The sequence below is a fragment of the Anser anser genome, assembly GCF_964211835.1.
Source record: "Anser anser genome assembly, chromosome: 4".
NCBI classification, from domain to species: Eukaryota; Metazoa; Chordata; class Aves; order Anseriformes; family Anatidae; genus Anser; species Anser anser.
This window is the reverse complement of record NC_139724.1, coordinates 28,758,578-28,775,339: the sequence shown is the minus strand read 5'-3', so window position 1 is coordinate 28,775,339 and position 16,762 is coordinate 28,758,578. Positions and strand designations below refer to the sequence as shown.

Here is a 16,762-nt window from a genome sequence, read left to right as displayed (position 1 = left end):
AAAACCACGGGTGTGTTTTGCTGCAGGACTCAAATAGGCTTGCATTCTCCCTCTACCACCACACCTTTTCATATGCAGAACCTTTCTTGTATTTAGTACTGAACATGACGCTCGCCAGTAAATGAACTCATTTATCTTTTGTGCATTATCAAGAATGGTGTTAGGTAATCAAATTTTTGAGGGTGTAGGCCTTTATTTAATAAGAATTTGCTGATTTTTTTTTCCCCTGCATATGTAGTGTGGGAGACTAGTATGTGCAGTTCTGAAAACTAACAGTTTGTGCAGTAGGAAAAAAAACTGAAGCAACATACAGGGAACAGTTTTTGGCTCTTCACAAGGCTTGACAAAGCCTTACACAATCTGTTGTCTCCTTTATCCTCTTTAGCAAGGAGACAGATTTAACTCTTAAAAGTGATAGCAAAGGGGAATAAGCAGGGTAGCAACGTTTTTCAAAACCTAATCTTTTCATGGAAGTCCAGCTTGGTTTAAGTAAGGTTCATCTGTGAGAAGTAACAGCTTGTACTGTCCTCTGGGCTGTGATAAATAATTGATTTCTCTGAGAGTGATGAGAAGTAACTGCTTGGTTTTTGGAAACTTAGAGAGAAGAAACTGTTAAAATTGGGACTGCACAACAATAAACTCCCTTTGGCTGCTGATAGGAGTAAGGTAGCTTACATTATGCTACAGCACATCTTGCCATAAGGTACGATATTTGTAAATGTTAGATTTCATTTTCCTCACCTGGTTTGTAATTAATAACTGCTGAGTGTTTCAAGATGATTGAAAAGCAAAATGTGATATATTTATAGAATTTTAACATTCATTTATATTGAAAAACGGTATCAGTGAAATCTCCATGTTGGCTACAGCTATTTATTGCTAACTATAGCATTAGATATTATTATAGTTATTAGATATTATAGTTATTAGATAGATGTTATATAGTTATTAGTTATTATAGTCCATTGTCTCCAAAGCTCAGTCCCATTGCTGCTTCCTCTCTCCCTGCCAGTTTTAGCCTACTGGTAAACCGTAGCTACTGAAGCCTGTAACTGGCAGGCCCAGGAAAGAGGCAACTCCTTGCCATTGGCTCTTGCTGTGGTTTTCTGTCCTTGAGGGTAATAAACACACTTATCAAATTGCTTTTCAATTGTATTTTTCGTCAACTAACCAAGTTACATCACGTCCTTCTCAGCGAGATGTTTCCTTTATTTCTCACATCGCTTCTGTGGCTTTGTCTCTGAGTTTTCAACACCTTGATTCCAATGTGCCTGTCAGTTCTGCTGGCAGTGGTCCTGGACCACTCTCACTAATACCACCTCGATGGTATAATTGCATCCTTCTTCTCAACCACTGGGCTTCTGTCGAAACATTCAGAGATAAAATTAGCTGTTCCACAGCACTGCGCTGGGAAGTGCAGGTGAGTTACCCACCTGTTGTGGTCTCTGTGTGCTCCTAGCAATGCCATTTGCCAGACTGCTCTGTGTTTTGTATTTCTTGTTCTGAAGTGTAATTTGCTAATTGCTGTGCTGAAATATTGCTTATTTAAATAGGCTTGACTTACCAGGTAATTTAAATCACTTTCCAGCACTACTGTATCCTTATTCCCTGTTCTGCTGACCTTGGCCATCTGTAAATTTCACCATTTTTGATTCATATTTATGTAACCACTGAATAAATTAGACCCCAGACTTGAAATACTGCTCCCTGTGGAAGAACACTCCATTAGATGATGACTCACCACTTTGGTTTTTTTTGTTGTTTGTTTTTTAACAAAGCTGACAGCCAGTTCTGAGTACCCTCAAAACGGTGCTGCATGGCAGGTTCTCTGTACTAGTGTTTGGCAGCACAGCTGTGATCTATCAGAGACAGCTCAGGACTTCTGTGGTCAAAACCTAGCATCATCCCAGGAGCAGGCTGTTGCTGTGATCCAAAATGGGGCAGTAATAAGCTACTGCCACTGGTGTAGGTATCCCCACGTATGTGTCAGATCCGTTTTGTATGAAATTCAAGTTGTGGTCTATAAAAAGGCTCAGCCCCGAATTGTTACACGTATAGCACGTTCAACTCCGTGCCCCAGCAAGCATGGTAAGCTTTTAAATAACTGATAGGGCTGAGTTCCAGTAGTATGGGTGAGTCACCTAACAGGTGGAGACACAGTAAATGAGTCAGTCTTGGAATACATAACTTGAAGGTGATTTTATTTCCTTTCCCCTCTCTGTAACTCCTACGTTTGGATTTTTAAAAATTCTTTCTATATGTGTTTACATCTGTGTTGACCTGCCTTGTATTAAGACCATTCTCAAAGTACTGCAGAAGCCATGACGTCCCATTTCTCAGCCCTGTTTTGCAGACACCCAGGAGACAGACGAGCTGAGTTGTGCAAGGCATTTGGAGGTTGGTACTAGAAGCTCCTGTCTTGAAGGCAGGCTTACCTTCAAGTGACCAGCGCTGTCAGGTATGATATGTGTATACAGCCAGCTGTCAAAGAGGTTTTGTAAAAGCTTCCTACATCTTCAGTTATCTCTACCTATTTGCCTGGTAATCAAGACTGAAATATTTTAAAAAAATGATTGGAACTGTGCTATTCCTATCATTAATGTCTTGATTCATTGAAACTCTTGGCAGCTTTTCGTTATTTGTCTTGATCTTTTAGGACATACATGTCCTGTTGCTGTTCTTACTGAATAGCTGTGCAGTGTTAATACTCTAACGAGTCTTTCAGAATTTTTTCAAGAATCCAAAATGTGATATAACTGAGTATTAGCAGATAACTCTTCTAAGAAAGAACTCATCAAAGACCAGCTAGTGGTTCAGTCTCACTCCAAACATGCTTCTCCCTTACATGTTATGAGCATCCTACTCAGTTGTATGCTAGAAAAGTCTTCTTCACGCACCCTCTTAGTTCTGTCCAAATATAAACCAGAGGAGTTTACTGAGTATTTCCACAAAATCATTATTAACAGTATTGTTATTTAATAACATTAATAACAGTATTGTTTCCACAAAATCATTATTAACAGTATTAATAATGTAAAAATCTGATCTCCATCATAGGGTGTTTTTAGGTTTTCTGTTATTCCTAATATACTTTAAAAACTGTACACAGCTTTCTGGTTCTATTTTGGGTTTAGAAAAGAAAATAATTGCCTCAGACTTCTCATCTTGCCTCAGAAATAAAGCACAGTTGCTAAAGTCTTGTAAGTAGAACTCTGTGAGCGTGAGGAGCTTTTTTAGCACCATTTATTTATATACTTGCTGGTGAGTCATGACTTGTTGAAGAGGACATATTCAGGCAAGTCAAAAATATCTGAAAATTTGAATCACATTCACCAATTTGTTTTAGCCAACATTTAGAATGGATATGTCTATATACAGATATATATGTATATGGCAATGAAGTTTTTTCACCATTACCAAATTATTTAGGCTGCATCTGTTAATGAAATATAATCTACTATTCAGTAGGTGTCATATACAGGCATAAAGGAGAAGTAAAACTGATTTGAAACCTGCTGATTTTCTGGGCAGGGAGCCCTTGAGATCTGTTCCGTGCTCTAATGAGTATTAGTAACTTACCAAGGCCAGACCCAGGAGCCTGGTTATGAGTACAGCCTGGGAATGCCTTTGTGGTTGGAGTATTCCTCTAAGACTAAAGCAAGTGCAAAACCTTTTTCCACGCTACAAAGAAATTTGGCCATTGGCTGTGAAGATGCTCATTGTCTCTGAACTGGAAAATATGGGGAGGGGTTGGATAGAGTGGAAGACATCAATTTATTCCTCCTACTCAATTCTGTATGTGAACTCAAAATGACATATTTCATAGAATATAATGCCCTGTTCTACAAAAGAAATATATGTGCATGTGTTTTTATAAGTACTCATTCTCTGATTTGTTTGTTTTTTGAAGGGGAAGTGTTAATAAATGTGGAAATTAATGTAAACCCATTCAGGTCTAGTCGTGATACTAATTTCATGTAGTGGAATTCACTGCTTGAATAGATTAGAAGAAAAAGCTGATTTCTGAGCCCACTCCTATCTTTTAATGACATTGCATTTTGGAGGAACAAATCCAAAGGGAAGCCAATGGGAGTTGCTACACTGCACAAAGTTCTGTTTGACTGATCAGAAAGTTCTCCAGGAAATGACACTGTAAGTCTAAAATCACAGCATCAGCAGATTTATTTACTTTATGTATAAGGCATAAAGGAAAATGGCAGAGAAAAGAATATTTAGCCTGCAGCATACATAGCCCACAAAACAGATAAAGAATATAAATCTTTTGAAGGCTTTGTCAGCTACCTTTATTTGCAATTCATCTTGGAGCTTGGAGGGTGTTGCACATTTGCATGTAATTTTGAAGTGGCCTGAAGTCATAAACAAATTTGTAAGGCAATTCGTGCTGCTTGGGAGGAGAAAGTCAGAGGGATGGCTGTTCAGTGATTCTAGGTCTAGACAGAGATTGTGGAATGAGGAAACAACATACCGGGTTGTCTCTACATCCAAATCCCGCAAAACGCTTAAAGTGGGCTTGAATTTGTGTTGTCACAAACCCAGAGCTAACATGATAGAATGTGATGGGCATCTCACACAGTTTTCCAGCAATAAGAAAGGAAAGCTGAAGGCTCCAAGGACTGCTCAGAAGGTGTTTTTGTGCACAGTTGTGCTCCTGGAATTAAACTGGGCAGGGAAGTTGAACATGTTGGCTTTGAAAGATGGTAAGGACTGGGTGAGGTGATTTTTGGTTCTTGCTATGAAGATACACATCGAAAAACCCGGGGCTGACAGTCAGGACACTGAAACATACTGAGTGCATATGAATATACACATTTAGATATTCAAGTATTTATATATCGTAATTGCATTTTCAGGTGTGAGTTTCAGATGCTGGCTGAGTTTCCAAGCTGGTATCGCCAAGTGGCCGTGCAGATGTTCTCCTAGAAACATTATTTCCATTATCCTCTTGGTTGTAACTAGACAACCCGTAATTCAGGAAAATATCCATAGGGTCAAAAAGGATTATTACCAAAACTGCCTGAGAATGGATTCAGTGGAAAAGGATGTTACACAGGCTCACCCTTTTAAGTTAGAAGATGGGGGTAAAAGAGGTGTCAAACTGGGGACGAGGTTCGCTTTGTAGAGATGGGTTGGATGTGCGATTTTCAAACTCTTCAGTATTTTGAACCTCTGAAAATTTTCAAGTGAGGCTTTGTGTCCTTTAAAAAAAATCTGCTACAGAAATTGCTCTTTAGCATTTTTCTTTTATGGGTTGTTGTTTTGGGGCAGTTTTGATGTAGTCTAAACAGCTACACTGGTAAAAGCAGGTTGAAAAAATGGGTGGTTTCTGCTGTCCTGCAGCATCAGAGCTCAGTGGCGGTGGTGGTGGCTCTCTGTAACTACCTGAAAGGAAGGTGTGGGGAGCTGGGGGTCGGCCTCTTCTCACAGATAACTAGTGATAGGACCAGAGGGAAAGGCCACAAGTTGCGCCAGGGGAGGTTTCAGTTGGAAATGAGGAGACATTTCTTCTCAGAAAGAGCAGTCAGGCATTGGGATGGGTTGCCCATGGAGGTGGTGGAGTCACCATCCCTGGGGGTGTTCAGGGAAAGGTTGGACGTGGTGCTTGGGGACATGGTTTAGTGGGTGACATTGGTAGTAGGGGGATGGTTGGACCAGATGATCTCGGAGGTCTCTTCCAACCCTAATGATTCCGTGATTCCATTGCAAGTGGCTCCCCCAGAGCCCCATGGAGCAACCCAGGATGTCTTCTCCGTGTGAGAAGCCTCCAGCACCAGGTCGTGCCTTACCCGCGGCTTTCTGCGGTGCACCAAAGCCACCTCCAGGACCTCCGCAACCCCCCCCTGAGCCTTAACTGCCCCAAGACATGCCCCATGGTGCAGAAATGCAGTCCCTCTCCGCCCCCGAGCAGCCCGGTCAGCAGCAGGTGCCGGCGGGGCTGGGCGGCCCGCCCCCTCCTGCGGCTGCTGCGGCTCCTCCCGCCGCCCCTCCCTCCGTCTGTCTGTCCGTCCGTCCGTCCGTCCGTCCTTCCCTCCCTGCCGGGCCGGCGGGAGCCTGCGTGTGTGTGTGTGTGTGTGTGTGTGTGTGTGTGTGCGGGGATGGCGGCTCGGGTGCTGCTGGCTCTGTGCGGGCTGCTCGTTGCCTGCCGGGCGGCCGAGCCGGCGGGGGCGGGCGGCGCCAGCCGGCGGCGGCGGCTGAGCTCCGAGGAGGGCATCTCCTTCGAGTACCACCGCTACGCTGAGCTGCGGGAGGCGCTGGTGGCCGTGTGGCTGCAGTGCCCGGCCGTCAGCAGGATCTACACGGTGGGGCGCAGCGCCGAGGGCCGGGAGCTGCTGGTCATCGAGCTGTCCGACCGGCCCGGCGAGCATGAGCCCGGTGAGGCGGCGGCGCGGGGACGGGCAGGGGGACGGGGACATTTTGTGTGTGGGGGGGGCGCGGACCTCGGGTACTGCCACCCCCGGAGGGAAGAGCCGGGATCCTGAGCGGGGCACCTGCGGTTGTCCCCTCGCCCTTCTGTGGGTTTCGTGGCAGGCCCCGAGTGCCGGTTTTGTAGCTGGAGATGGGCTCTCCCCGGAGCGGGTCCCTGCAGCCGTCTGAGCTGGACCCAACTTTCTGCATTCTTAGGGGGTTACGTTTTTACTGACCGCTTAGGGCTGCAGGGGGGGAGTTTAGAGGTCGTTTATTGGAAGATAGAAGAGGGAGGCAGGTTAACAAAGCATCACCTTGCAATAAAAACGTGTAGGAATTGCACTGAAAGCCAAACAATTTATCTGTGGTACGTTGCCATCTCAATGCAAAGGGTGATCCCGAAGCTAAGGCTTAACCTGTCACCGCTACGTAATTTGCAAGCTAAAATGATACACGGCTCCTGTTGTAACTGAGTTACTGGCAGGGGACAGTCCGCTGCAGCTCTTTTATCTGCTGCTTCTGTCAAGCCAGCTGAAATGGGGAGAAAAGGAGCCCTGTGTGCAGTCAGAGATGGAGGCTTCTTCTCCTCCTCCTGCTGCTGCTGTCGGGGATGTGGGGAAGGGCTCGTTGCTGGGCCCAGGGAGAAGAGAATCCAGCTTTATGTCACTGAGCGATATCAAACTGCAGAAACGAACATTTCCTTTGGACCGCATCCACACATAAGCTGCGGGGAGCACGAAGGGTGTTCCGTGCTTCTTACAGTGTGCTGGGTCCTTCACAAAAGGAGGCCCGTAGATGAAAAATCCACATGTTTTAATGCCCAAATCACATGTCGGGGAGTGTGATGAGCACTGGCGATCTGTAGTGGTAGATGCCAAAGATACTGTGTGTGTGTGGTTTTCTTTTTTTTTCCCCCAGAGGATTAACCAGGATTTGAACCAGAGCATGCTCTTGTTTTATTTAAACCCCCTGTATCCTTCTGCGAGGTACGGGGCATTGCTCAGAAAAGCGGAGAGCTGCTGCAGCCTCTGTTAGCTGCAGTGGCACATGAGAGACTTGGGATCCCTTCAGGAAGGACAGACTCATGCCTAGCTAGGGCTGTGCTCCTTTGAAATAATCATAAAGGCACTGACAGCATCTGTGCTGCTCTGTTCCAGAGCCCAAACACCTCGCCATGATGCTCATGGTTGTATTAGAGGGGTTTTCTACTTAATAATGTGCCCTTTCTTCTGCTGTGCAGTAAGAGGTAGCACTGTTTGTTTTCCTGTGTGAGCTTTTTTTTAGCTGTGCATTAAAAGAAGTGGAGCCTTGTACCAGCCTTGGCAGGAGCTGTGAGGCTGCTTTTGCAGCTCTTACCTGAACAGGGGGATCCTTGCTCACTGTGAGGAGCCATGCTGGATTCCTGGGGCAGAATAGGAATATTTTGTGTGATTAAAGCTTCCAGGATCAGGACCCATCTGATTTATCATCATCTGTTATTAAAAAATGATCAGAAGATTCATAGACACAGGCATGCATATAGATTTTTTTTTTTCTTTTTTCATGACAGGTTAAGGAGTTGTTATTCCTGAGCATAACCTGTTCCTACAAGATAGGATATATGTCACAAGGTTTATTTTTAAATAAATATCTGTGTAAATGAGATACAACTTACTGGTTTATGATCTGTAGAGTGCTTGTGCATCTGTAAGCCAGGTGAGTATGCAGGGATGATACCAGAACTATCCGGTGAGCCGCCATGAAAAAACACACAAAAAATGTTTCTGCTCACTTAGTGAGCAAGTTGATGACAAAATAAATCCGCGAAGTGTCAGCAGAGCATCAATAAAGATGCTTTATACTGAGTAAAGAGGCTTTGCACTGAGTAAATCAAATCCAGCACATGCATGCATGCATTACACAAGCACACATATGTTATGCCCGTGCAGTGTTGTGTGAGTTCATTCGGTCACACATGGACGTAAGAATCAACTTCTGTTTTAGAATATCAGCTATTTTTCAAAATAGATTAGTAATACTTGTGCAATATTGAGAACAAATTCAGGAGAGAAATAGAAAAAAATTAGAAACATATAGAGCGACTGGAAGAAATCTTTGATAAGCAACCAGAGTGAATCATTAAGGCCTCATCTTTTGCTGGAATAAATATACACTGGGAGGATTTTTTATTTTATTTTTTTTCTGAAGACCTGATACTACATTAGAAACCGGAGCAACTCCATATGAGCAAGTCTGATTTCTTCCGTAAGCATTTACAAGTATCTTGGCAAATCTTTGAAATACAGATCAGTTACTTGGAGGGTCAGAGTTGCTGAACTTTTCCCAGAGACATGCTAAATGTCAAAAGTGGGAGAGTGCTGAAAGTTTCTGATCCTACGTTAAATGCTAGGAGAATGTGTCGTCTTCTCTGCAGATGTGAGTACTTCGCTACTCATGTTTCCGTTTTGGTTCATGCCACAGAGAGTTTGTTCTAGTATTCTGCGTTTTTTTTTTTTTTTTTTTTTTGTGGCAATAGTTTCTTTAGGCTGATGGAAAAGAAAGTATTGAATAAGGAGAAGTAAAACCTGGAAATGAGGATGTCTGATGTCTGAACTTTACCAAACAGTTCTACACTGAGGAAGCTGTGCCTTGCAGAAAGTTAAGGCAAAACAAGATGTGAATGAGCCTATATCGGTGATTAGGTGTAAAAGGTGTTATATGGCCTGAGACTCAAAGCGATCAAAACATTTTGGAGAGGTTTTGATTAAGTGAGAAAATATTATTTGGTCCCTGTGCTTGCTAAAAATTGGCAAAGTTGACAGAAGACAGCAGAGGGCAAGGCGAGATAAAGCGAGGAGAAAGATGATGGGAAACTGATGATGAACCAAAGGAAAACAGAGAACAGTTGACAGTAAAGCACAGGTTATTTCTAGGACAAAGGAAATAATGTTTTGCCTTAATTGCTGTGCAGGTACGACTACCTGCAAGTATAGCAAATAGACACTTGCTTTGGATATCTGATGTTCTGTTGAAAAGACACTAAGTAGATGCTGATCTCTCAAGGCTTTTTTATGACTATAAATAAGATCATTTTGGGCATAAGTTTGTATTCTTTAATAGCAGTGAAATATGTTTAGAATCGATTAATGCTGAAAGCAGTTCCTCCACCATTAATGTTCAGCCACTTGTTTAGGCGTGCTGCCACTTCTGACCCATTTGTACCATTGATTTTGGTGGCACAGGATCAGTCCTCTCCATTACTGCTTCCCTTCTACCTGCTGAAAATGAGACATCTGAGATTCTTAATTTTTTGTTCTTTACCTGAAGAAGTTGCAACTAAAAATTTATCTCAATTTCTAATTTGTTTAAAAAGCAAGCAAAGATTTTTATATATATTTTTTCAGTGTTGTAGTTTTGTTAGAAATTCTGCAAGTAAAGATTATTAATTGACTGGTTATGTGTGGTATAGATACATGCCCTAAACATTTCTTTTGCATCAAATGGAGAGAAGAGAGGATGGATGAAAATACAGGCTTTGTGACAACAAAATGATCGGCAAATTTGTGGCATCTTCATCAAATTATTCGTGCTGGAGAAAAGCACACGGGAAATCCTGAGAATGTTGGCACTTCAAACACAATGTTTCGTAGTTTGTCAAGCCAGCCTGTAGTTCAGAGGAGTTTTTCAATTTTAATGATACTGCTGTTCATCTTTCACCTCACAAGCGTCTGTGAAAGTGGGATGAGGTGTGAGCACGCCGTGTGTGAGGTGGGTGAAGGACGCCTTTGCCTGGCTGCGGGACCCTGTGGGTGTGATGGCGGCGGGCTGTGGGCATCCTCGCCAGGCCTAGTCCGGCCACCTCAACCTCTGGCACCACCGCTCTGTACAAGACCCTGCTTAGCACAACAGGGAGGTGGGCTGGGTTGGTCACTGGTGGCACAGAGCCAAAATAAGCTGCTTGGCTTTTGAAATCCTGTGGTGTCCCCCTGCTCCTGTGCTGGCCCCACAGAGGAGCCCAGTGTTGGGTTCTTATGTGCCTCTGCCCCAGCCTTGCCCCGCAAGGTCAGCAAGCACTGGAGCCAGTTCCTCCTGCAAAAATGTAATTAAAGTCTGCCTGAAAGAGAAGTGAAAACCACGTGTCTGCTGTGTATAAATGAGTGGGGAAATCCAAGATCTGTCTGATAATACAAAAACCGTACCTAGGTCTTATTTCTGTCATTGAAGCACTCCTGCACTCAGCTGTGGTATCAGCCATCTGGGGTAACACTTGCTGGGACAAGAATTTGTGGTAAGTAAACCTGACAAATACATGGTGGGGAGAGTGTTGTTCACAATGTTTGTATTTCAGTGTTGAACAGAAGCCCGTATAATATTTAATTTTTTAAAAAATGATTTTGGCAGTTTAAGATTGCTACGAGCAGTGTTGCTTTTTTTTTTGGAAAAAAAATAGAAAACCAGCAGCAGCAAGGAGGCACAGCCGCACAGGAGGGTGCTGTGGTTTCGGCACAGCGTGGGCAGGATCCTGCTGTGCTCCTGGAGCACTGTGGGGACACCACTCAGTGTCACCTTCGGACCTGATGGGCTGCTCCTCTGCAGCTGGGTGCACTCTGCGCTGGGGTGGGCAGCAAGACATGGTAGCGGTGGTGAAGTTAGGAAGCACGCTGCTCGTCTCTGGGTTACGGTGATGTCGTCAGGTGATGCTGCTCTAATTTTGTCACTTACAGTTAATTGCACTTGACTTTGTGAAGCTTCTTTTCCTTACTCTTGGAATTTGCACATAAAAATCTTGTGAGCTATTTGATAGCTTGCATTAATGGGGTTATGTTATGTCCCGCACAAAGTCTACCTATTGCGTAGGTAGCCTTCTGCATTTGGATTTTGTTTCTTTTGTGCATCAGGAAACAGTTTCTTTCCATCACAGGGGATAAGCTACCTACTCACCTGGGAGTGGTCGAGGGCAAAGTGGAGGCTGGCTGCACGTCACTCAGGCTGCAGGAGGCTGAGAGGCTGGAATTAACTTTCCCATGAAGTTACAGAGAATTTCAAATTTACTTGTCAGCACACAATTTTTCAAAAATAAAAAGATTTTCTTCCTTAAATAATGTGTTCTCGTTATTTCTGGATTCATCGTGTCTTCCTATCTTGATTTTAATGCTCATTTAAATATAGAGAGGTACAGAATACCCGGAGAAAAATATTGTTGCTCACAAAACGGGTGCAAATAAAGGAGAGGTTGGCACATTTATAGATCACATTTGCAGCTAATTGGTAATGCCATTCACGTTGCCATTGAAGTGGATGGAAATTCACAGTAAGCGTGGTTAGGCAGCTGTGCTAGACAGTCTCTGCAGTGTTTCCTAGAGATTTAATACCCTTTCTCCAAATTGCTTCACTGGCTGAGGTATTTCATGTCTTCCATTTTTGTCAGATTGTTTAAAAAGGGTGAAGAGAGGCTATGTGTTACCTGCAGAAGCACTATAGATCCCAGCTACTGCATCTAAAAAGTTTCTCTTTTATTTTCTGGAATAACAAAAAGGTCAAATGATCTGTAGTGAAAAAGGCTATAATCACAAGGGGCATAGCATGACTCCACAGAAGGCAGCTATTTTATTTTTCAGGTTTAAAATTAGTCTGGGAGTGTAGAGCATTCTGAGTTGGTTGGTCTGACTCAGACTGGTTTTGACAATCCTACTCCTTTTGAAAGTGCTGATTACTTTGACTCAATTTCTTTTGAAGAGAATTTATTCTTCCCTCCCACACGTAAAGAATGCCATAGCAGTTCCCAACGAAAATAGGAGGTGAGCCTGTTCTGTTGTTGCCTGAGTTAAATGGATGTTTTATTCTGGTGAAATTAATGTCAACTCCAGAGAACTAGTGAGGAGTATATGCAGCACAGTGATTTCCAAAGATTTTGTGAGATGTTTTGTTAAATACATAAATTGTAATCGTGGGGTGTTTCAAAAAGGGACTTTGCTATTATATTGATTCTTAATTTACTCTATTCAGGGTAAACTATTTATTTTTCTGTAATTTAGAGATCAATATTTCAAACCTTTAAATTACACTGAGGGCAAAAAGTGCAAAACAGGTCTTCCTATTTCATAAAAGCACATTTTTTGGCTGTAACAGTGGAGCTGCCATTAGATTCATGCAACAGGTTAGCATTAAATCTAATTTAGAATTAGTTCTGTGTTCATTCTACCTAAGTTTTGTCTTTCAAATGGGGTACAAGCCTACATGCTGTACATTCATATTCATACAATAATCTTTCTTTGCTGGTTAGTAGGTAGACCTGTTAGTTGGGCTGCAGTGCCCAAACTGACATGCCCTGAACATCTCTCTTCTCCAGTGACTGTGAGAGCTGCTGACATTGGGCAGGCTTTTTACTCAGAAATGTGTGCAAGAGCTTGTTGGAAAGACCTGATGAATACCAGCCTCCATGTTTCATCATCTAAAAATTGTTTTGTTGTATATGCTTGCTTTGAAAAAAAATAGCTGTTTATGAACCCTACGTGATCTTTTCTCAGCAGATTAATTCGAATTGTTAAGTCCCCATAGCTATTTTATTCATATTCCTCCATGTCATATGTCACATTTATATTTTCTTTTTAAACAAAAGTCTCATATGAGTATTACCACAGACTTGTGCTTATTTTTTCATTCAGTTTGGAGGGAAATTGGAAAGGGTTGTAGCTGAGTCCTCTTAAAATTTAGTGGAATTAAGGAAAAGTGAAAATTGGAGTGTGTACTTCAAGACTCCTGGGTAGGTAGTTAAAATGATGGGTAGAGGTTTGAGCAGTGGAGTTGCATTTATTTGGAGGTAAGTTGCAAATCAAAAGCCAGGGTTCACTGAAGTCAGTGGGATCAGGATGGCTGGCAGCTTGCTTTCTGGTATGCTGAGGCTAAATGAAGACACCAAAAGCCTTTGCAGTTAAAAGGCTGAAAAAAAAATCTTACCAGGATAATGGTAGCAGGGATAGCTGTTCCTTACATGGAGCCGTTTCATACTGTGAATGTGAGCTGCCCGATGTACAACCAAAGGTGCTGCCCTGGCTGCAGCCTGCCTGCAGCGAGAATAGCCATCGTGTGCCATTTTAAATGCTTACACTTCCACGTGGATCTGCCTCAAAGCCAAGGGCGTTGTTTGGTTAGATGGGACATGTGGCTGTGTGGCCAGGATTTAACAAACTGTTTTCTTGGCAAAGTCATCCTAGCCGACATGCCGATTTAATGATCCAGGAGATTTTTATGGTATCTGGAAAGCGTGACCCTGACCTTTGCCATATTGGCTCTCCAAACAAAAGAGAAATCGTGCAGTGCTTTGCTATGAGAAAATCTGCTTAGAAACAGAGAAAGCAAAAAAGGCAGTGAAGTATTTCAAAGATAAAACTTTTTGCATAGTTGTCGTCACTCTACTAGATAGATGAATAACAAATATGTTTTGTTATTGCATATTTTCCCCCTGAGATTTCTAGCTGCAAGACATATCATTTGAATGTCCTCCCACTTCTGCATCCCAAAAGGGGGCTTTGTCATTGCCTTTCATTAGCACGTTGCTGTCCTTCAGCATTTTGAGCTGTATATTCCTTGCACATCTATCATTCAAAATTAACTTCTTTACTTACGGTAAATTGAAGGTTTTCGGATTTTGGCTACTTCTGCATTTTGCAGAAAGGAATAGGTTTTGTTTAAATTTTTGCAAAAATTGGGATGGGATGAGTCTAAGACCTAAATATATACTTCTTACCCATGTAAAAATATGTTACTTAAAAGGGAGCTTTTTGGTAAGCTTACTCTGTGTCAGATCTTCCTCTGATACAAGCTGGATGGTGCTTTAATTTCTCCTACCACCCAGCTGACGGGCATCCGTAAGTCAAACTGAAGTCGGTGGGAGTTGTACCTCTGAGTCTTCATTATAAGCAGGAGGCTTGTAAATCCTAAAGCTCAAGCCTGCTTGCGTGTGTACCCTTAAAAAAGAAGGCTAAATGCAGCTTCGGTTCTGAAATAGCCATCAGTTAAGCAATGAGCGATCCAAATTTATGCTTTTCAGAATAAAATTTCTTCTTTCTTTTTTGTGACATCAGTACACAGCAGGGTGGAGAGAAAAGGGAAGCTGTGGAGTCAGGAGCTGGGCTACTCTGTGTATAATCTTTTCAAACTGACATTGTAAGAAGTTGCTTTGCAGAGAAGAAGTGGTCTTGTGATAAAGGGTGCCTGACTTCTTTTCTGGCTTTACCACATTTCTCTTGTGTTTTTGGATAAGAACATCCTCTCCTTGTGCCTCAGCTTCTCACCTACGTGACAGGGAACATCACACTCCCTTGCTTTAGGTTAGCGTGTGCCGATGCCACGTGCCCAGTACATGTACCTGATAGATGGTGTGTGGCTCAGCATTTGATCTGCCTCCAAGACGCAGTTCCTACCTGCTTCCTCTCCTTTCTTCCAGTAGCAAGCAGCCCCAGTATTAGTGCTGGCTCAGCTATGCTAACAGGCATGTGGTGAGGAGGAGTCGAGAGCTTCTCCCCATTTACCTGCTGTGGATGTACATTTTTTTGTTGTTTAGTGACCTACCTTGATAGGGTGGTACCGATTCTCCCTTTTCTTTCAGGGCTGGCAGGGAGAGTCGCAATAGAGAGACACACATTTGCAGATATGTGTTACAGTTAGGGGGGCAAACCTGTAGTGGAAATAGTACAAATCTTTAGTGTAAATTAAATAGTACAAGTTTCTAGTGGAGAAACCTATAAATAAACAGAAATAGGATACTGCTAACAGCGGTCAATGCAAAAAGAAAAGTCTCTGATAACGTAACCCCTGAACAGAGAAGTTTAAGAGCCAACAAGCTCATCTGACTTGAAAATTGAAGAATTGTCTGAAATAGATGTAGCCATGGCGACAGAGAGGATTAGCAGCCTGAGACTGATTTCATTGGTCTGCTGCTAGCACAAGTCGCTTGTTTGAGCAGCATTAATATGTTGTCTCATGCTGCTTTATATGCTGGGACCATCTGGCATTAGTGGTATTTAAAGGTGCAGTCGTGTTATGGAAAGAGTAGGCCAACATGGTTTGATTTATGCTTGTAAGACAAGTTACAAGAGTTAAGAGGTCTTTCAAAAACAGCCCCATGCCCTAAAAATATTCTAGAAAGTCACAGCGCACAGAGGAATGAAGTGAGGCTTTGGGAAGCCACGCAGGGAATTCCTGAAGTTTGTTTTATCTTCAGTCAACACAAATTTAAAGTATGCCCTGCACAAACATGCACTTTTGCATGTTTCTTCAGGTGTGTATGTGTGGGCAGCCACCACACACTTTGCAAAACGAAGCCTATACAGCGTGGAGCTGCTTGGGAGCTACAGCTCCAATACCTTGAACAAGCATGAGATCGTATAGCTCATCAGGTTGTGTATTAAGGAGGAAAAGTATCTCAGAGAGTTAAAGGAACAAAACAAAGCTGACCAAACAGATCCCCTCTAAGATACTTTCGAGTCTGCGCTTTCAAGAAACGGTCTATTTCAGTTTTCTTTCAGTTTTGCTATATACTATTAAAAATATATTTCTTATCAAAGTATTTGATAAGAAAAAGAGTTTTGTAGAGGCTAAGATAAGATAACCTTATCTTTGATCTATTTATAGTTGTGAGTCTTCATCTCCTTTCCTTAATGCGACTGTAGAGTGGGCGTTATCTTCCAAAGGAGCTTATGCCACAGTGCTGACGTTGCACAGATGCTTGTGAATTTCACTTCTTTCCTTCTTTCTTTCTTTTTCTTTTTTCTTTTTTTTTTCTCTCTTTTTTTTTTTTCTACTTGTTATCATGATGCTTATTTATTCTCAAGATTTTTCCCCAGACAGAGATGGATTGTTAAAGAGTGACCGGACAGAAAGTGTTCCCATCAGAGCTTCCGAGTTCCATGTCTGTGCTAAGCAACATAACAATGCTTAAATGCATAAAAATGGAGGGAAAATTAGCCAGAGACCTTGTTCTCCTGTACAGACTTAAAACTAAGTTGAAATCAAAGTTAAATCTTGTTAATAAATGCTCTGAAAGCATACGACTGGAAGCATTTTTACATTCTCAAATACTGACATTTTGTAGTTACAGATGAAAATGGTGCTAACAGCTACGTAACACCTGTCCGCAGATATTGATGTGATATCCATTGGATCATGGTGGTAGGTGCACTGTGTAACACAAAAATAAAATAAAAAACAAAGGACTTGGGATCTATTTCAAAAACCCTTAGGTTTTAAGGCTTTATTCTGGAGCTCTAATGCCAACATAAATTCTTCCTATGATTTCACTTCAAATGCAAGACCCAAGAAACACACATCTGTGGATGTTCAAGCTCCTTTAAATAGCTTT

At 42.4% G+C, this 16,762-nt stretch overlaps 1 protein-coding gene and 1 long non-coding RNA gene across 2 annotated transcripts in view; both read left to right on the top strand.

Moving 5' to 3' along the window:
• Window positions 1-5,960: 5,960 nt before the first annotated feature.
• The window catches only part of CPE (carboxypeptidase E), a 58,514-nt gene continuing 47,712 nt past the window's right edge, over window positions 5,961-16,762 (top strand). The window contains exon 1 of the mRNA XM_083834096.1: window positions 5,961-6,390. Coding sequence (XP_083690222.1) covers window positions 6,114-6,390 — 277 coding nt within the window. The 5' untranslated portion in view covers window positions 5,961-6,113. The remainder of the gene's footprint in view (window positions 6,391-16,762) is intronic.
• Window positions 6,401-11,496, top strand: LOC310898699. The gene is made up of 2 exons (XR_014583559.1): window positions 6,401-11,096; window positions 11,324-11,496. It is a non-coding gene; the product is annotated as an uncharacterized lncRNA (long non-coding RNA).